Source organism: Bombina bombina, chromosome 3, assembly GCF_027579735.1.
Source record: "Bombina bombina isolate aBomBom1 chromosome 3, aBomBom1.pri, whole genome shotgun sequence".
Classification (NCBI taxonomy): domain Eukaryota; kingdom Metazoa; phylum Chordata; class Amphibia; order Anura; family Bombinatoridae; genus Bombina; species Bombina bombina.
The window spans coordinates 300,630,565-300,652,905 of record NC_069501.1 but is presented as its reverse complement, the minus strand read 5'-3'; the positions used below and the strand labels follow the sequence as shown (position 1 = coordinate 300,652,905).

Genomic DNA, 22,341 nt, shown 5'->3' with positions numbered 1-22,341 from the left:
TTTGATCAATTTTGCTTTATATGTTGTTTTTTCTATTACATATTGCAAGATGTCCCAGGTTGACACTGAGTCAGAAGATACTTCTGGAAAAACGCTGCCTGGTGCTGGATCAACCAAAGTTAAGTGTATCTGCTGTAAACTTGTGGTATCTGTTCCTCCAGCTGTTGTTTGTAATGAATGTCATGACAAACTTGTTAATGCAGATATTTCCTTTAGTAATGTTACATTACCTGTTGCTGTTCCGTCAACATCTAATACTCAGAGTGTTCCTGTTAACATAAGAGATTTTGTTTCTAAATCCATTAAGAAGGCCATGTCTGTTATTCCTCCTTCTAGTAAACGTAAAAGGTCTTTTAAAACTTCTCATTTTTCAGATGAATTTTTAAATGAACATCATCATTCTGATTCTGATAATGGTTCCTCTGGTTCAGAGGATTCTGTCTCAGAGGTTGATGCTGATAAATCTTCATATTTATTTAAAATGGAATTTATTCGTTCTTTACTTAAAGAAGTCTTAATTGCATTAGAAATAGAGGATTCTGGTCCTCTTGATACTAAATCCAAATGTTTAAATAAGGTTTTTAAATCTCCTGTAGTTATTCCAGACGTTTTTCCTGTCTCTGATGCTATTTCTGAAGTAATCTCCAGGGAATGGAATAATTTGGGTAATTAATTTACTCCTTCTAAACGTTTTAAGCAATTAAATCCTGTGCCATCTGACAGATTAGAGTTTTGGGACAAAATCCCTAAAGTTGATGGGGCTATCTCTACTCTTGCTAAACGTACTACTATTCCTACGGCAGATAGTACTTCCTTTAAGGATCCTTTAGATAGGAAGATTGAATCCTTTCTAAGAAAAGCTTACTTATGTTCAGGTAATCTTCTTAGACCAGCTATATCTTTAGCGGATGTTGCTGCAGCTTCAACTTTTTGGTTAGAAGCTTTAGCGCAACAAGTAACAGATCATAATTCTCATAGCATTGTTAATCTTCTTCAACATGCTAATAACTTTATTTGTGATGCCATCTTTGATATCATTAGAGTCGATGTCAGGTATATGTCTCTAGCTATTTTAGCTAGAAGAGCTTTATGGCTTAAAACTTGGAATGCTGATATGTCTTCTAAGTCAACTTTGCTTTCCCTTTCTTTCCAGGGTAATAAATTATTTGGTTCTCAGTTGGATTCTATTATCTCAACTGTTACTGGAGGGAAAGGAACTTTTTTACCACAGGATAAAAAATCTAAAGGTAAATTTAGATCTAATAATCGTTTTCGTTCTTTTCGTCACAATAAGGAACAAAAACCTGATCCTTCACCCACAGGAGCGGTATCAGTTTGGAAACCATCTCCAGTCTGGAATAAATTCAAGCCTTTTAGAAAACCAAAGCCAGCTCCCAAGTCCACATGAAGGTACGGCCCTCATTCCAGCCCAGCTGGTAGGGGGCAGATTACGTTTTTTCAAAGAAATTTGGATCAATTCAATTCACAATCTTTGGATTCAGAACATTGTTTCAGAAGGGTACAGAATTGGCTTCAAGATAAGGTCTCCTGCAAAGAGATTTTTTCTTTCCCGTTTCTCAGTAAATCCAGCGAAAGCTCAAGCATTTCTGAAATGTGTTTCAGATCTAGAGTTGGCTGGAGTAACTATGCCAGTTCCAGTTCTGGAACAGGGGCTGGGGTTTTATTCAAATCTCTTCATTGTACCAAAGAAGGAGAATTCCTTCAGACCAGTTCTGGATCTAAAAATATTGAATCGTTATGTAAGGATACCAACATTCAAAATGGTAACTATAAGGACTATCCTGCCTTTTGTTCAGCAAGGGCATTATATGTCCACAATAGATTTACAGGATGCATATCTGCATATTCCGATTCATCCAGATCACTATCAGTTTCTGAGATTCTCTTTCCTAAACAAGCATTACCAGTTTGTGGCTCTGCCGTTTGGCCTAGCAACAGCTCCAAGAATTTTTACAAAGGTTCTCGGTGCCCTTCTGTCTGTAATCAGAGAACAGGGTATTGTGGTATTTCCTTATTTGGACGATATCTTGGTACTTGCTCAGTCTTCACATTTAGCAGAATCTCATATGAATCAACTTGTGTTGTTTCTTCAAGATCATGGTTGGAGGATCAATTTACCGAAAAGTTAATTGATTCCTCAGACAAGGGTAATCTTTTTAGGTTTCCAGATAGATTCAGTTTCCATGACTCTGTCTCTGACAGACAAGAGACGTCTAAAATTGATCTCAGCTTGTCGAAACCTTCAATCACAATCATTACCTTCGGTAGCCTTATCCATGGAAATTCTAGGTCTTATGACTGCTGCATCGGACGCGATCCCCTTTGCTCGTTTTCACATGCGACCTCTTCAGCTCTGTATGCTGAACCAGTGGTGCAGGGATTACGCAAAGATATCTCAATTAATATCTTTAAAACCGATTGTACGACACTCTCTGACGTGGTGGACAGATCACCATCGTTAAGTTCAGGGGGCTTCTTTTGTTCTTCCGACCTGGACTGTAATTTCAACAGATGCAAGTCTGACAGGTTGGGGAGCTGTTTGGGGGTCTCTGACAGCACAAGGGGTTTGGGAATCTCAGGAGGTGAGATTACCAATCAATATTTTGGAACTCCGTGCAATTTTCAGAGCTCTTCAGTCATGGCCTCTTCTTTTTTTAAATTATAATTTTTATTAGGGAAACACAAGTTCAAACAAATAAATATAAGCACATACAGCATCGAGTTACACAAATATCTCTCATATTCTGATATATGTACCATATAACTAAAGTCAGCATACTATCAAAGAATGATACAATTGAAATTAAATGACACCAAAAAAAAAAAAAAAACAGTATAGTAATAACAAAAAAAGTTCCCTAGTATATTCTTAACAAGGCCTGTTAAGCTTACTAAACAAATACAGGAGTTAAATGACATAATATCTTTTAGCTGTATATGAGCTGCACATTTTTAACTACAAAACATTGTTGCTATATAGGGTAAGTTAATACACTAAAAGATGTATCAAAACTAATCAAATACCCTTTAGAGTTAGAACAGTGTTTCTAAATTGAGAAACGGTCATCAAGTTAACATAATTATACCGATCAGAGAGATGTCCCTGGGTAGCAAGAAAAGCTGGCTTAATACATTAGAGGGACACTGATCCCAGTCCCTCCTATTTAATGACTCAAACAGAACATACAACCCTTTTTTATTACTTAATATTGTTAAGCTTAATAATTCCGGTCATTTATTTGTGCCAAACAAGTCCCAATTTAAGCATCCGAAAATTCGACAACCCCGTACTATGTTATCATTTAATCACCCCATAATAGAATTTAGATACTCTGACCGTAATCTACCGCCATGTTCATTAATTAACAATTATGGCCTTCCTTATCTGCTTTTATACTTCTGAACCATTTATTCCCGATCCTACCGCCTATGATGATCACTTCTATATCATAGGATCCATTATAAGACATGTGGTTTTATCCATTATTTTGATTGGCCTCCCCCCCCCCCCCCTGCAGAGCAAGAAGAGACAAAAAAAAAAAAGGAACAAAAAGGTGAAGCTACCACGCCCCCAATAATACTAGTTCAGAATTTCTGAATGGAAAAATCATATGATCTATTTCGGCTACCGAAAAAATCTTAATAAATAAAGACCACTTTATAAAAAACTTTCTAATGTCCTCTTCATCCTTCATATTTGTATCTATCTGTTCTAATATACATTGTTTTTTTAGATAGTCTTTGACCTCCACAACCGTAGGGATTGCTTTCAATTTCCATTTTTTGAAGATTAGGTATCTGGCTGCAGCAACTGTCCTATTGATTAGCTTATGTTGAGGGTGTGGTTTTCCCCTCTCTGCCATTAAAAAAACAATGTGGCTCAGGGATAGGTCCAGAGGGAAAATCTTAACAGTATTTTTTAGCCAATATTCCACTTTTATCCAGAATTGACCTATTCTCGGGCAGCTCCATATCATATGGACCAGATCGGCCGCCGGTTTTGAACATTTTGGACATTTATTGAAATCTAAGTTCCCGCATCTAAGGCCTTTCTCAGGGGTAAAGTATGTCCTGTATAGAAGTTTAACCTGTGATTCCCTCTATAAGCCCTGAACCAAGTGTACATCTATATTACTTTCTGGTATCAAATTATTCCATTCTGCCGCAAGTTTCTCCAAATTTAGATTGCCCTTGAGAGAGGCCAGAAGGTGGTAACATGGGGAAATAGACATCCGTCCATTTTCCACCATAGCTAACCACCCCTCTAGTCCCTCCCAGGACCATGAGCTATTCACCTCCCTCTGTAGCTCCACCACAAAATGTCTGGCTTGCAGATACGCAAATAATTCTTTGTTTGGAAGATCGAATTCTTGCCTAAGCACTTCATAAGTTTTTACCACTTGGTTCTCTCTATCAATGAACTGGATGGCCCTGTTCAATCCTACGCTATGACTCAAGACCTGCCAAAAATTTGGGATTGCCTAAAAAAGGGACAAACTTTGATGTATTACAATCCAGAGCCAATAACTTACCCAATTTCCACCAACTCTGAATAGGGTTGTAAATTGTTTTAAATGACTTCAACTCCTGCGGAATTAAGCTAGATTTGCAATGTATCAGTGCTACTGGCAAAAATGGATAACATATGCTATTCTCAACTTCATTATTTGTAACATAATCTTTTGCAAAGATCCAGTCTGCCACTATGCGTGCAAGATAGGCATAATTGTACAATCGCACATCTGGTAGCGCAAACCCCCCTTTGTTTCGTGGTAAGTGTAGTTTGGCAAAGGCAATTCTAGGCTTTTTGTTCTGCCATATGAATCTTCTCAGGGCTGTATTCAGCAACTTAATATCTTTCCCTTTGAGTATTACCGGAACATTTTGCAAGATATATAACAGTTTCGGAAGTAAAATCATTTTAAACAAAGCTATCCTGCCTGAGATAGATAAAGGAAGACTTTTCCAGTTTGTTAATCTCTGTTTGATTTCACAAAGTATTGGGGGAATATTTAGCTCATATAATTTCTCTATATTCGATGGTACTAGTATACCCAAGTATTTGAATGCATCTGAAACTATCTTAAAAGGTATATTTGATGGTGAATCTATCTTTTTCCTTAACCAGAGAAATTCTGATTTTGAGGTATTAAAAAAGATCCAAATTGTTTAATAATTAATAATAGTATTGCCAAATTATCTTTAATATTTGATATATACAAAAGAATATCATCCGCATATAATGCGATTTTGAGCTCCTTTTTCTGAAGTCTTATACCTTCCAGCCTGTGTCTCACCATGATTGCTAGGGGTTCTATAGCTATGTCAAAAAGCAAGGGAGAGAGAGGACATCCCTGTCGCGTTCCCCTTTCCAGAATAATCTCTGGAGAAAGGATACCATTCACTGACAGACTCGTGCGAGGTTTATTATACAAATTCCCTATAAATTGACAAAAATTACCCAGAAAACCAAATTTGGAGAGAGTCTCAGTTATATGATCATGATGCACTGAGTCAAATGCCTTTTCCGCATCAATTGATATGACTGCCTGATCAGGGATGTCCTGCCTCTCCCCGCTCCCCGCACTCTCCCCTAGTTTAAAATAATCTACACTCATCAAGACCTCTCTTATTTTTGCCGATGAATTCCGCTTGTGAAGAAACCCTGCTTGGTCCTTATGTATAATAGTGGGTAGAATAAGTTGTAACCTATTTGCTAAAATAGAGGATAGGATCTTGTAGTCTGTATTTAACAGTGCTATAGGTCGGTAAGATTCTTTCACACTGTGATCTTTTCCCTGTTTCAGTATTAATATTGTGTTTGATGCTGAAAAAGATGGGGGGATTGGTAGCCCATCTATGTATATTGCATTATATAGTCTACAGAGATTAGGAACTATCAAAGGCAAGATAATTTTATAAAATTCGCTGGGTAATGAGTCTGGTCCTGGTGCCTTATCCAGTGCCAGTTTAGTTATAACTTTCTCTATTTCTGGTTCACTAATAGGAGCATTTAGCATCTCCATCTCTTCTGATACAAGAGTTGGAACCGTCAGCTGGCTCCAGAATTGAGCAGATTGAATCTTGTCCGATTTTTTTAGGGAGTAAATCTCTTGATATTATGCTAAGAGAAGATCTGCTATCTCTTCTGACCTTGTTATTGTTTTCCCTTCCTTTTGTAATGAATCAATCACTGCTGAACCCTTTGCCCCTTTTACTAACTTAGCGAGGAGTTTCCCTGATTTGTTTCCAAATCTATAGAATTTGGCTTGGAATTTTAATTCTTTTTGTGTAGCCTGGTAAGTTAAATATGTATCTCTCTCGTTTTTAGCGTTTATATATTTTAACCAGTTTGCCCTTGTTTTCATTGAGAGATAGTGATTATAAGCATTAGTCACGGAACTAATCACTTCTTTCTCTCTGATTTTGATTTTTTTCTGAATATTAGCTGTGTATGAGATTATTTCTCCCCTCAAAACGGCTTTTGCGGCCTCCCAGAATATCACGGGGCGATTATAGTAATCAGCATTGTGGTCCGCGTATTCTTCAAATTTCACATTGAGCCAGTTTTTAAATTTTAAATCTTTTAATAGATAGGTGGGAAAATAAAACCGAGCCTGCTTGAATCTCCTTTCGAAATCCTGAATCTGAAGAACAATAGGGGCATGGTCAGAGAGAGATATAGGTAAGATCTCTTCACTTTTAATTTTAAGAGCCTGTCATCCACGAGAAATAGGTCAATTCTGGAAAATGATTTGTGGGCCTTCGATAGGCAGGTAAAATCTCTTGCATCCGGATTTTGAAGTCTCCAAATATCTTTTACTACCAAATTCTGTGTTATTTTTTTGATAATCTTAGCTTCCAGTTTATCCAATTTTGTTTTTTGATTGATTGGGAGTTCATCTCAACCTGTCCAGCGGATATTGTGGGGCCATATTAAAATCGCCTCCGCAAATCAAAAAGCCTTCCTGAAAGAGCATAATCTTAGTTTGTAACAAGTCCCAGAACATTGGGTCTATAACATTGGGTGCATAAATGTTACACAATGTATAAACAGTTTTTGCCACTTTAATTTTCAACAGAATATATCTTCCCTCTGGATCTACCCCAGTGCTGAGGATCTCCAAACCATTAGTCATTATCTTTTTCCCCAAAAGTATAGCCACTCCTCTTTTTCTATTTAGACTAGGGCTAGCAACCACCTCTTTTACCCAGAATTTCTTTAATTTCATCGTTTCCTCAAATTTCAGATGCGTTTCCTGGAGGAATACTATGTCAGAATTTATCTTCCTTAATTGGTTTAAAATTGTTTTTCTTTTAATAGGGGATGTGAGACCTCCAATGTTCCATGAAACAAATTTAATACTCTCTATCCTTAACATTCTCTAAGTTGTGACAACACGGAGCCAAACACATAAAAAAAAAGAAAAAAAAAAGAGCAGGGGGGGAGGGACGAGGGGGGGGTGGATGAAGAGAGCCAGGGGCCAGACCCTTGGTCTATAGTCTAACACGGTGCCGCTGCCCTCCATGTAGTTTTATATCAATTTATCACTTACTCAGAAATATTTAATTTGACTAGGAGTTCACTTGCCTCTTTAGCCGTATCAGCAAAGTAAACTTCGTCCTTAACCCAGACTTTGAGTCTTGCCGGAAAAATCAAGGTGGCCCTTATACCTAGATTAATAAGTTTGGTACATGTTGGGGTTAGCTCCCTTCTTTTGGTTGCTGTCTCTGCAGAAAAATCTTGGAACAGAAAAATATTATAATTCCCCAGTGTAATTGACTGTTTTTTACGGTAGTATTGAAAAATGGTAATTTTGTCCTGAAAATTCAGTAGCTTGGCTATTACTGGTCTCGGCCTGCCTTTACCTTTGTTATCCATATCATACCTCCCTAATCTATGGGCTCTTTCAACTATAATTTTAGGGTATGTATTGGGAATTTTGAGAAGCTGGACTAGTGTTACAGAGATAAAATTATTCAAGTCTTCATACTACTTTTCCTCTGGGACCCCAATAATTCTAAAATTATTCCGCCTGGAGCGGTTTTCTAAATCCTCTAATTTAAGCTGGATTTTTTCAAGTAATACATCATTAGATTTGGATTTTGCGCTCTGTGTTACCACATTATCTTCAAGATCTGAAACCCTTTGTTCAAGCTCCTGTACTCTGTTGGCAAATTGTCTGAGCTCTTGTGAAAGCGACATAATGTCTTGCTTAATTTCTAATTTTAAAGTATCAAACTTAGGGGCCAGGGCTTCTGAGATGCTATCTACCAAGGCTTGAGTGTTTACCGCCGAATCCCCTGCATACAGAGGATTGTTAGGAGTTAAATGAATGTCGGCAGAAGTATTTATTGTGCTTTTTATTTTCCTGTCCTTATTTTTGTTCGCCATGGTTGGAGAAGGGGTTTTACAGTGAATATTAAGAAATTTATCCATGTGCAGTGAATCAAGCTAGTGATTAGGGGGGGGATATTCCCCCAGCTATACAATTATCTTAGTGAAAAAAAAAAAAAGAGAGAGAGAGGGAAAAAAAAAAAAAAAAAAAGGATGAGAGAAAGAGTGAAGGGAAGGTGAGTGAGGTATTAATGTGTTATTAGTGAAGCAGTGTCGAGTGAAGGAGAAAAAAAAAGAAAAAAAAAAACGGTGAATAAGAACAAGAACCCTCAGGGAACCAGTTTTGAAATAGTGAATCTAGGTTTAACCCGTTATCTTCCCCTATGGACTCGTATTTGACTCTTAGCAGATAAAACTTTTCAGATGTCCTGCCTTTAATTCACTTGTTGGTTTGAGGACCTTTAACCACCAATCAACAGAAGTTGCTTTTGCAAGTAAACCTCAGTCTTTTCTTGCTACCCAAGCGGGAGTGCTATTGATATTTTGAAGAGGACCCAGAAAAAAACAAAGCAAAAACAATTTCAGTAGTCTTAACGCTTCTTTAGATTGCCACTTTAAAAAGAGGCAGAGGAGATTCAAAGTTTATTCTTTAATAGATTATTCTATAGATCTCATAGGGTATTCCTTTCACTTATTTTCCCAGACTAAAGGATCTACTATATAGATAAACTTTTAGCTATACTATTGTTTTTCTTTGATCTGAAAAAAGGTTTGTCTATCTTATATGAAAGGAAAGTAGATTTTACACGATCAGAATTTCTTTTAGTCCTCTGAACTTAAGGATATCAATCAGAATATTCTGATAAATTTTTATTAATTCCCAGGCTGTTTACAAGTATGTAATTAAATAAATTGGACACAAATGTCAGCATTGTGCCATATTTTCACAATTAACTCCTTAAACAAGTAACATTTTGGGAATTTGTACCAAAACTTTTTCAAGATCAGTAACAATTTTCTTTGTGAGTCTTTACTTCATCCTCTACATATACCTTCTAGTACCTATTAATTTCCCTCTTTCCTTTCTGGTTTGTGCCTGACAGTATATTTAGAGCTAATTTATTTATTTAAGTGTTTTTCAAAATTCTCTAAGAAAATGACGATTTAAGGCTGTCTGAGATTTAGCAGCTTAGAGATATGTAGACAGTTTTTCTTATATTATTTCAACATTGAATCCTGTTATAGACAAGTTATTATAATGTGTTGGCAGTAATGTCTGCAGTTATCAAGGTATGTATACCCTAGATTTTATTTATCTCAGAATACCCTCTGTTACATATAATCTTTATAGGTGCAAATGTTCTAATGGTAATTTTAGAGTGAATTATACCTACTTTTTAAATTGCTTTGTCCCTAGTCTAACTAATGTGACATAGACTATGAGTGCAATTAGTTATAGTATATCAGTATAATTAAAGAACCCCATCTTGCAATTATCTGTTTGTAAAGAACTTATACTGTTCTAGGAAGAAAAGGCTGAGATGGGTTCAATTACAATGTGTCCAATAAACTTAAACTCTATTAGTCCCAAGAATAGTGAGGAATCTACAAGAAGGGTTAGTTACCAGTTTGATACAAAAATACACAATGTTACATTAGCAAGGCATCTTTCCCTTCTCAAGCAGCATGTCGATGCTGTATTACAATCACTCTTATTCTGTCCAGTATTGCCTTATACTATTCCTTCTTGCAATAATGTTCTGCAGTTAGGAGCCCTAAATAGATCTGGTTAGTAGGCTATTTGCAGTGGTTTCCAATAGACCATATAGGGGAGAAAAACAAACAAACAGTACTTTACCTCCGGCCACTCTGTTTCTTCGTACTCCTTTTCGTAGGGGAATTATGTCAGCAATTGTTATGTGGACGTTCCTGCTAGCATTGAAACTAGCCTCTAGGTTGAACCAAGTAAGCCTTTTCTTTGTAGGGTAAATGCCAAACACAACCCCCCACTTATCTCAAAACGGGATTTACCCGTGGTCTCCAGGCTCTGAAGCAGTCTCCTCACCTCCTCTCATGCAGCACCGGTGGGAGAGGGGGAGAGACAGAGCAAGGCTGAAGTTGTCACCAGCGAAAAAACTACCACAGAGTCTCTGATGCAGCTGTATCCAGGTCGCACTATGCTCCGGTCAGCTTCTCCTACGTTACAGCAGATGCGCCGCGGCTCCTACTGGTGACGCCACCGGTCTCCAGCGCCAGTTCAGATGTGCGGCTGCGGTGAGTTTAGCTGAGTTCGTACAATCTCAGTTTTTTCTGCCCGTCCCAGGGGCCATTGTATTCATTAAAGGTAAGCTCCCTTTCCTCTGTTTTGCGTCTCAGCAGCCCAGGTAGGGGATCCTTTAGCAGCGTCTCAGGGATGCTTTAGCGGCTTGTTAGTAAATACCGGGAAACACAGTTCGTAGATTTTCCCTGCAGTTATGCTTTTAGGGGTATAAGCAATATATAATACTGGCTCCAAGGAGTGTCTTTGAAGAATAAGTTTTGCTCCTGCCCACCTCTCACGCAGCAGCGGTGGGAGAGGGGGTTTTGCGACCAGGAAAATGTCCTTTAAATTAGAGGCCTTTGTTCTGATGTTCTTTAAGGAATGTATATCCTTTTAGTCTGAGCGTTATCAGTGCAGTGGATTTCCCACTGCCAAGGTTCCGGCAGCGGTGTAGCAGGCTGTCCAAGTAGCTACCCCAAGTACTTGGGGTTAGGCGCGGGAAAAGCTCCGCCAGAAGCTTAGGGACTGGAGTTCTCTGAGCCAGCACTCTCCAGGTGCGCTTAGCTCCTCCTCCGGAACCTCTCCCCCAGTCATGGCCTCTTCTACAGAGAGAATCGTTCATTTGTTTTCAGACAGACAATGTCACAACTGTGGCATACATCAATCATCAAGGAGGGACTCACAGTCCTCTGGCTATGAAAGAAGTATCTCGAATACTGGTATGGGCGGAATCCAGCTCCTGTCTAATTTCTGCGGTTCATATCCCAGGTATAGACAATTGGGAAGCGGATTATCTCAGTCGCCAAACGTTACATCCGGGCGAATGGTCTCTTCACCCAGAGGTATTTCTTCAGATTGTTCAAATGTGGGGACTTCCAGAAATAGATCTGATGGCTTCTCATCTAAACAAGAAACTTCCCAGGTATCTGTCCAGATCCAGGGATCCTCAGGCGGAAGCAGTGGATGCATTGTCACTTCCTTGGAAGTATCATCCTGCCTATCTCTTTCCGCCTCTAGTTCTTCTTCCAAGAGTAATCTCCAAGATTCTGAAGGAATGCTCGTTTGTTCTGCTGGTGGCTCCAGCATGGCCTCACAGGTTTTGGTATGCGGATCTTGTCCGGATGGCCTCTTGCCAACCGTGGACTCTTCCGTTAAGACCAGACCTTCTGTCGCAAGGTCCTTTTTACCATCAGGATCTCAAATCCTTAAATTTAAAGGTATGGAGATTGAACGCTTGATTCTTAGTCAAAGAGGTTTCTCTGACTCTGTGATTAATACTACGTTACAGGCTCGTAAATCTGTATCTAGGAAGATATATTATAGAGTCTGGAAGACTTACATTTCTTGGTGTCTTTCTCATCATTTTTCCTGGCATTCTTTTAGAATTCCGAGAATTTTACAGTTTCTTCAGGATGGTTTGGATAAAGGTTTGTCTGCAAGTTCCTTGAAAGGACAAATCTCTGCTCTTTCTGTTCTTTTTCACAGAAAGATTGCTAATCTTCCTGATATTCATTGTTTTGTACAAGCTTTGGTTCGTATAAAACCTGTCATTAAGTCAATTTCTCCTCCTTGGAGTTTGAATTTGGTTCTGGGGGCTCTTCAAGCTCCTCCGTTTGAACCTATGCATTCATTGGACATTAAATTACTTTCTTGGAAAGTTTTGTTTCTTTTGGCCATCTCTTCTGCTAGAAGAGTTTCTGAATTATCTGCTCTTTCTTGTGAGTCTCCTTTTCTGATTTTTCTTCAGGATAAGGCGGTGTTGCGAACTTCTTTTAAATTTTTACCTAAGGTTGTGAATTCTAACCACATTAGTAGAGAAATTGTGGTTCCTTCATTATGTCCTAATCCTAAGAATTCTAAGGAGAAATCATTGCATTCTTTGGATGTAGTTAGAGCTTTGAAATATTATGTTGAAGCTACTAAGAATTTCCGAAAGACTTCTAGTCTATTTGTTATCTTTTCCGGTTCTAGGAAAGGTCAGAAGGCCTCTGCCATTTCTTTGTCATCTTGGTTAAAATCTTTAATTCATCATGCCTATGTCGAGTCGGGTAAAACTCCGCCTCAAAGGATTACAGCTCATTCTACTAGGTCAGTTTCTACTTCCTGGGCGTTTAGGAATGAAGCTTCGGTTGATCAGATTTGCAAAGCAGCAACTTGGTCTTCATTGCATACTTTTACTAAATTCTACCATTTTGATGTGTTTTTACTTCTTCTGAAGCAGTTTTTGGTAGAAAAGTACTTCAGGCAGCTGTTTCAGTTTGATTCTTCTGCTTATATTTTCAGTTTTTTTCATTATAAAATTTAAACTTTATTTTGGGTGTGGATTATTTTCCGCGGAATTGGCTGTCTTTATTTTATCCCTCCCTCTCTAGTGACTCTTGCGTGGAAGATCCACATCTTCGGTAGTCATTATCCCATACGTCACTAGCTCATGAACTCTTGCTAATTACATGAAAGAAAACATAATTTATGTAAGAACTTACCTGATAAATTCATTTCTTTCATATTAGCAAGAGTCCATGAGGCCCACCCTTTTTGTGGTGGTTATGATTTTTTTGTATAAAGCACAATTATTCCAATTCCTTATTTTTTTATGCTTTCGCACTTTTTTCTTATCACCCAACTTCTTGGCTATTCGTTAAACTGAATCGTGGGTGTGGTGAGGGGTGTATTTATAGGCATTTTGAGGTTTGGGAAACTTTGCCCCTCCTGGTAGGAATGTATATCCCATACGTCACTAGCTCATGGACTAATATGAAAGAAATGAATTTATCAGGTAAGTTCTTACATAAATTATGTTTTTTTTGTGGGGGGCATACCCTTGATATGACTGATTTCATTAATTTGTAGGAGATTTCTCACATTATAAAATATCTTACCCCTGTTGTCACTGCATATTTGTTGAGGTCCTAATCATTAACTTAAAAAGACAGTAAAGTCATAATTAGACATTTGTGGTTTAGACAGAGCATACAATTTTAACCCCTTGAGTGCTATCGATGACTGAGTCGTTGCAAATTTTCTCAGTCAGGTGCTAATGACGACTCAAAGCCATCGCTAGCACTCACCCACCTTGAGGGCAATCTGGGAACTCCCACCTACTATATCATAGTAGCTATATCATATAATGTTACATGTGAGCAGAGGCAGAAGTAACAACTTATGCCCCAACCACATGCAAATACAAAAAACTTTGTTTTCAACACACCAAAACCACTTAGCATGTTGGCAAATGAATCCCTTATAAATAACATTTTAGGTTTACTAAAGATTAATTAAAAACATGGAGCCAACGCCCGTGGGCAATATCACTCAAATGTTAAATTATTCCAAATAGTATCACTTTATAGTAGTTGCATTACTTCTAAGTAGAACAGTAGGGTATTTGCTCTTATGTTAAATTAAAACCTAACAGTTTAGATTTACTATATTAAAAGTACAGGTCTCAGAGTAGGAACTCTTGGTTTATTATATATTAATTAAAAGCATAACACCAGAAAATACACGCATTGTGTTTAAAAGGCTATTCCTTCTCAGGGATAAATATTGTAGCAATTGGAGGTGTCTCATCAATATCTTGATTTGATAATGGTCAGAGAGATGCATATATTTATTGCTCAAATTACCTGCAAATTATGACTTTATTTTACCTGTTCAAAATGAGGAATGTGTTAACATCTTTGTAAGAATAATACATTGTGTTATAAAGAATAGTACGGAAAAAATATTTAGATCTATACAAATGTTATAGGTGATAATCTTGATTCTTTTTTCCCTACTAATAGAATTATGGTTTGGAAACAGAGAACCTGAAAACACTTTCTCACAAACTAAATGCATCAGCCAAAAACCTACAGAACTTTATAACAGGAAGGAGGAGAAGTGGACACTATGATGGAAAAAGTAGCAGGAAGTTGCCTAATGACTTCCTCACCTCTGTTGTGGATCTCATTGGATCAGCAAAGAGTCTTCTTGCTTGGCTGGACAGGTAAAATACTCCATTCACTGCATCATTTTTTCATATGTATTGCTGCAATTTGTTATTGGTTTTATGGATATGCAATATTCCAAACTCTATCATGTTGGCAAAATGGTGGCTGAAGATCTCATAAAATGCCCGTAGATTAGATAATGAATTGTTCATTTGTGCAATATGAAGGTTTGGATTATTCTATCTGTGTTCTTTAAAAAAAAAAAAAAATGTAGAATGATAAATATAAAATAAATATTTGTAACCTCAATATATTTATAAATGCAATTTGCTTTATATTTGCTTTTAATAGTTCTTTAAATGTATAATCTAATATAGAGTAATACTTTATATGTTTGACACAATTCTTTTTTGAGTTGTTAAATCCTACAACATAATTAGTACTGAAACACATCTTCATTTGTTTAAGTTACATTTTACATTAATGCAGTCAAGCCACTGAATTCATGAAGTTATGTTTAAATTTTCAAGCAGCATACAGAATGTAAGTTATTTACATTTTGTAGATGTAAAAATATGTTACAATTAGTTTGACCTTTTCACTGTGTTGCCAGCAGTTGAGTGAGGATTTGTTTTGGGAATAATGTTTAGAAAATACTATACAGATTATGTTATAAAATAAGTTATTTTTACAGCTTTTTCTTGCATGAAACTTTAATGTTTGTTGCATAAATGAAATGAAATGGATAAAAGAACCATGCTCCCAGGCAAAATATTCCTTTTGTTCCTTTTTTTATTAGACACATTTAACAAGAAATATTTGAGAACAGATTTTTTTTTCTGGGGCAAAGTAACGGTATCAAAAATTTGAAACTGTGAAATTTACTCTGGATTTTAAAATTAGAACTAATAGAAGGTGTGGAACATTGAGGTAATGTAAGCAGAGCAGAACGTGCCAAATCCACAAGCAGTCCGGTATAATCCTTAAATTAAGGATAGTGAGTAAGATTAGTAAAATGCTATGTATTCAAATCTGAGAACCTAAGAAACCTATTAGAGAAATATAAAGAAGCATATGTTTAAACTAATTATCTAGCAGCCATAGTATCCACTGATAGAAGTTTTATAATGTCAAGGTGTACATTAAAATAGCTATAAAACAATATATATAGGTAATCTAATGTGTGATTATGTCCTAAAGGAAGACTGTTACAAACAGAAGTGGGCTATATTAGTCGTAAACTAAAGTCATAACTGACACATGTTTGGACTAGGATTAACAGTGACTTCACCACAGTACGTGTGCTAACATCTTTATATATATATATATATATATATATATATAAAAGCACAAATTACTTTCTTTGAAAATAAATCAGCACATTGTTAGTTACTCACAAATTCTTGATAAAGAAACTTTTTTTTTTTTACAACATTTTAAGTTTCTGAATCTTGAATGATTCCAAGCGGAGACTGGATATACAGAGATAATTACATAAAATAAACTGATTTTTTTTATTCTATAATTCAATCTGTCATATTCATAAAAATGTATATTATATATATATATATATATATATATATATATATATATATATATATGTTTCTAAAATATATTACAGTATATTTAAATGTTTATAATTTATATTTAGCTGCAAAATTTGACTCTTAGTAAAGAAAAAACCAAAACACAATTATGAACACTTTTTGAATCAGTTAGAGAAAGTATAGGATAAGGAAAATGTTTATATTTTTACATTGTCAGATGATTAATCAACATATTCTAGTATTATCTCACTTTTTAAATTCGATTTTCAAAAATATCAAAAACATTGCATCATTTATCAACAATGGGATGGTACAGATAATTTAGTTTTTTTCTATACCATTTTACAAAAGGCACTTTCATACAAAATTCTTTTTTCTTCTGACCTCAGAATAATTAGTGTTCCTTATTGAAGTGCGCTATAGATTCAGAATTATTTTAAGTCACTGCAGTGCAATTTCTTCTCTGTGGAGATTTATGAACTGTCAGCTCATGCCGAAAAATAAATGTTTAGTTCCTTTTCATCAATTGATTTCAACCATCTAGCAATATTTCACAGTGATCGTTATCATTACAGGAAGTTTTCAGCATATAACATGTTTTTATCTAAGAAGTTCAGCTTACCTTGTTTATTTATTAGGATTATTATATATAATATTATTATTATTTATATTATTTATATATGTCTCTCTATGCATATTGAATTGTTGTAACAAAGAAGTCGACGCAAGTCGATTGTAGCTGGTAATTCAGGGTATATATTGCTCAAATATTAGCAGTTACATAATATAAATGATTGTGTGTGTGTGTATATGTGTATATATATATATATATATATATATATATATATATATATATTATAATATATAAAGTAGAGCAGGGCACTCACAGGATTTTTTGTTTCAACAATAGAACATGTTTATTCTGAAAACATCAGATTTTATACATGAATGATCATAGTCGACGTTGTTGAATTTGTTGAAAACCAAAAATGTTCTTTTGTGATTTGGACAGAGCATAACTTTTTTTTAAAAAAAAGTTTCCAATTTTACTTCTATTCTCAAATTAGCTTTCTTCCCATGATATTCTGTGTTGAAGAGATACCAAGGTAGGCCTTTGGAACACTACATAGCAGCAAATAGTGCTACCCATCTAGTGCTTTTGTGAATAGATAATATTCTTGCAAAACTGCTGCCATATAGTTCTCCAGAAATGGGCTGGCTCCTAAGCTTAGTTCCCTACTTTTCAACAAATGATATCAAGAGAGCAAAGCAAATATAATAGAAGTAAATTTGAAAGTTGTTTATAATAACATGCTCTACCTGAATCATGAAAGAAAAATGTTGGGTTTCATATCCCTTTAAGTAAAGCCAACTTTAAATTAGTTTTATTATTTTAGTTATTCATTTCAATATAACATTTCCCTTACAAAAATAAGATGTCTTAAAAAAAAAAAAAAAACGTATTTTCCAGATCATGTATATTTTTCAATATTGCGTTTTCATGTAAGAAAAATATATTAAAAAAAAAAACAAACTAAATAATCCAAATATTTTTATCAACAGAAGCTATTGGTTAACTTTTCTCCTAGTAGTTTGTAAAGTAATTTAACTGGGAGCTGTAGGCAAGACTAAACCGTATAGATCTAAAAATAACCGATCCTTTAACCGATCCTTTTTTTTTTTTTTTTTTTTTTTGTAATGAATGTAATTACTACTGAAGATTTACTTCTCAGCCCAATTCCCTTTAAACTTCCATTTAGGCAACCAAAAAAATATATAAAAAAATACCCTGAGCTGTCATACATGAAATACATGGAAATTATGATGGCTTGTTATGAAGGACACTGATTCCACCCAGAGATAAATGGAATGGATTGTCTGTTTGAATAAAATAAATTTCAATGCTAAAAACACACACAATCTTTGCCGAGAAACTTTTAAAGGCTACTAAAAAAATTACCAACTGCAACCAACTTGCTTTATAACAAAGCTAATTCCATACATTGCCTCCGTGCAGTAGAAATAAATGTAATAGTATAGGTTTATTAATGTTCATTGAGTTAGTTATAATTTGATTGTTTCCTATGTGTTTTGTGGAAGATTTCTCGTATGTTTGAAGTCCTTCTCTTGCCATAGGTATTGCCACGCTGATCAGGATGACATTGATAACCTTAAAAAAAGATGGATAGGGCATAAACTGGATAAGTAAGTGAAACAAAAAATTATTTTATTATTTAACAAGTTTTTTTGTTTTTTTTTAAAGAAATCTTCAAACATTTATGTACCTCTGTTTTAGATTAGGGTTTAAAATGCTCAACGTGAGATTAGACTCTTAGCTAAAGGGCCATTTTTTAGATTATGCATTTTGCATCTTATTATATAAAATGTGCATATACTGTATATTTTGTATTGTGTAGTTTTTTTTGGTTATCTATATGATGGCTAATGCAGCTTTAATATATTTAACTACAAGCCTTTTTAATGTTTGCAACTTGAATGATTTCTTTATTGATACTGTTTTAATTTGTTTGTATTTCATTCTGTCTTTCTGCAGTAGAACATTAAATCTTAAAGTGCCATAAAATTCTAAATGGAATCTTCTATAAATTGTTGTGTTAATGAAAATGTAAAAAAAAAGCAACATATACTCATTTATTTTACTTGCTTTTCTTCTGAAAAGCCTCTGAAAATTGTTTGTATCACATCTTTTGAGATTTTTGTTTTTCATGAATTAGTGATTAGCCCCCTCTAGTATCTCAACCTTGTATTTTCTAAAGGTGGAATATCAATGCTGCTGCTTATGACAAGCAAACTTATTGTTTGTAAAGCAGTGAATACACAACTTTGTCAAGGTGCAGATTATCTTGTAAAACATAAATCAGATATATCTGCTCACTCACTAAGTTGCATGCAAAAGGTGGCTGTTTAGTGCCTTACCTGTAAATATATAAATGTCATAAAAATATTATCAGGGTTTGTTTTCTTTAAAAATACAAGAACTAAAAACTATAAAAATGATTATATTTAACTGAATGTAATTCATGATAAACCATTGTAAATAAATAGGACAAGAGCAGACTCCCCCCCTCTTTTTTTTTACTCTACTGCACACATGTAAACCACAGTGTACCCTTCATACCACATACTTACATAAAGGGTAGTGATTGGTTACCAACAGCCCATTTCTTCTGGGGGACAGGCAAGTTATGAAAACTTTCTCATTTGTCAAAACAAAACTTTATTGGTTATAGCAAAATGTTTCACAGATACAATTCAATCTTTTTTTTTATTTATTTTTTATATTGATTTGGGGGAAATGGGAATCTAACACAACCAAGATTAGCACATACAAGATTTTAAACCGATTTTTCCTCAATGGCACTCTGGACTGCTGGTAAGGGATGACAATCACTGAAATAACAAATGGGTTAAATGGTTTAATGAAGTCTGTGTCTGCATTTTGCTATTGAATACTTTAGTCTTTATGATAATTTGTAAACTATATGACATTTTTATAAGGGCATCATGGGTATACTGGGTATGTTGATCAAGTTGTTGTTTTTTAAAGAAAATGGCACTTTTTATTTGGTGAGATCTTCTAAAATAAAGAAGCGTTGCAGGATATTAATTTCTATAAGAATAATGTGGCTACATTTTATTTCATCTTCTATAATTGGATTTTAAGAATTTTCATGCAGTATATTATGAAACCGTCAAGTGCTGAGGTTTTAAAAATATTTCGGAGAGGGAGAACTCACTATACAAACAGCATTTTAAAAACCGATTATACACACTGCATTTTGCAATACCCACTTACTGTACAGAACAGGGTTTCTCTTTTCCGCATTTCTAGAACTATAAGAAGATAGAATTTTTAAACAAATGCGACTAAATGCAAATACTTAATTCTTGATCACGACCACATAATTGTCAAAAAAACCCTGTTCCTAAATATACTGTACTTTACAATCCCAAATTTGCAAGTATGAAATAATAACAAAGATATTAAGAGTGTGATTGTGAAACACCATTTCTCAATGTTGCAGTCGTGATTTCCCTGAAGATATTGTTAACTGTATGGGATACCACATATCTGCATATTATATGAAAATGTCTGTCCTTCCCACTACTAAGTGACTATACCATAGTTCTAAAATATAATGAATCTAGATAATATATTCATATATAAATCTAAATAATGTCTGTGGCTGTTTCAGAGTGTATTAGACATGCACAAGATAATAGAATTATTCTATTGTGACCAGTAAAAACCATTGCTGTCCATGCATCGTATTGGTTATTTTCCTGCTATCTGCCCAGATTTGGGGCTCCATGTACTAAGCCGTCAATTCATCCATCATTTTAGACGCGGATAAACTCGCCGTTACTCGCCGCGGGCGAAATGGTGTCCGCTGTCACTATGTACTAATAATCCCCCAATAAATAGACAAGTCTAGCCCGCCGCGAGCAGTGGCGGATTATTGATAAATTTGACGCCTCGCTCGCCGCGACTAAGCTGATGTACTTAACTTTCAGTTGAATTGTCTGGCCAATTATTAACACGTGACATGCAAGGTGTCACGAACATCATAGTAGTCGCGGGAATAGAATTTTGCTCCTATAAAAGTTCAACTTATCTAAACAACTTTATTATTGTTCAAAATTTTTTGAAGAGTGATAACAGAGCGTTATTTTTGTAATATTTATTTACAATTTGGATATGGCTTCATCTGGATCTGATAATATATAAATATTAATATAAAAATAATTATAAAGATTGACAACTATACAATACAAATTTAAAATATAGATTACTCTTTAATTACAGTCGACAAATTTGGCGCAATTTATGTACATGGAAATGAGAGACAAATTAGACGCCAGTTATGCTGTACAATGCTGATATTACTGCCTTTTATATATGTCTAGACTGGCGTCTAGATTGACTTTCCTATTGTTTTGTACCTTGCCCGCCACCTAAAAGGTGGCGAGGCAAAAATAATGAGGTGGGAGCGGAAATTGTAGCGAGCGGACAAATTGATTTTTTAGTACATTCGTTTTTGGCTAGTTGGTGGTCAAATGTGTCTAATTACAGTGAAAAATGGAGAGGTAGCGAGGTTTGGCGGATAAGTACGCTCGCAATTTTAAAGATGCGAGTTTGAACATAGTTGACGACTTTGTACATATCAGTTTGCGAGTTTTGACGCGAGATTTGTTGCGGGTAGCTCGCTGACTGCTTAGTACATGGAGCCCCTGGTCTGAACTTTTTCCCAATACAGAAATGGTTATTGCTTAGATTGTGATCACTAACAAGCTGTAAAAACACCAGGGCTGGACTGGGAAATCAGACTGGCCTTGGAAATTTGTAGACTGGTTCGCCCCTTCATCTTAGCTCCACCCCCTCCGATGCAGCCCCTCCTCAGGCTCAGACTCGCCCTCCTCCGGCCTAATCTCCCCGACAATGTAAAGACACCCTCCCTCACCTCACACTGTGTAATGTTGCCTTGTGCTATACCATTTTAAACGCATAATTTTCTGACATTTTCAATGTACCATAATGCACGTATAACAATAACATCTGCACTCTTCTGTCTCCTCACTTTAAGATATAGTTATTTCCTGTATATTATTTACTTTGACGTTGCTGATTTTAGAGCATTTCTGGTATGACTAGAGTAAAAATCATGTGATAAACGGAAGAAGACACATAGATAAAAAAAAGTGTGTACAGGGGGTGTGAGATCTCTAAAAGTGGAAAGGGATCTGAGTGAGACAATATACCATTGCACATGAGGATCTAAATAGATCAACAGCACCAACCAAAAACTTTTTTTTAGAGTAAGACATTTTCTGAAAACAGTACGCACTTGAAAACGCAAATACATACAATCAACTAATTGACTACTAACAAGAGGTGCTACGTATTGTGCAGCAATATCCTGCAGTTCTCTCTGGAAGGAAAATGGTTAAACAGAACTATTTACCTCCTGCAGGAGACACTTCTGATTTGATCCACGATGTCTTAAGCCATAACTTTGGAAAGGTAGGTCTTCAAGGAAGGAAACCAGCCCCCAAGAAAATAAATAACTTACTCTTTACTCACACAGTGTCCACCTAGGTCCGCTCCGCCCCCTGACTCTCACACTTGCATTTCCTAATGCCATTGCCTATTGGAGAGCGCAGTGATGGCGGCGGCGGCACATCTGCAGCTGAGCTGCTTGAGCCTACTAACTTTCTTGCTTA

At 35.7% G+C, this 22,341-nt stretch overlaps 1 protein-coding gene across 1 annotated transcript in view; it reads left to right on the top strand.

The window, feature by feature from the left end:
• Positions 1-22,341, top strand: part of CNKSR2 (connector enhancer of kinase suppressor of Ras 2) — a 1,108,533-nt gene that overhangs the window by 53,169 nt on the left and 1,033,023 nt on the right. Inside the window, exons 3-4 of the mRNA XM_053705261.1 lie at positions 14,405-14,607; positions 18,235-18,303. Coding sequence (XP_053561236.1) covers positions 14,405-14,607; positions 18,235-18,303 — 272 coding nt within the window. The remainder of the gene's footprint in view (positions 1-14,404; positions 14,608-18,234; positions 18,304-22,341) is intronic.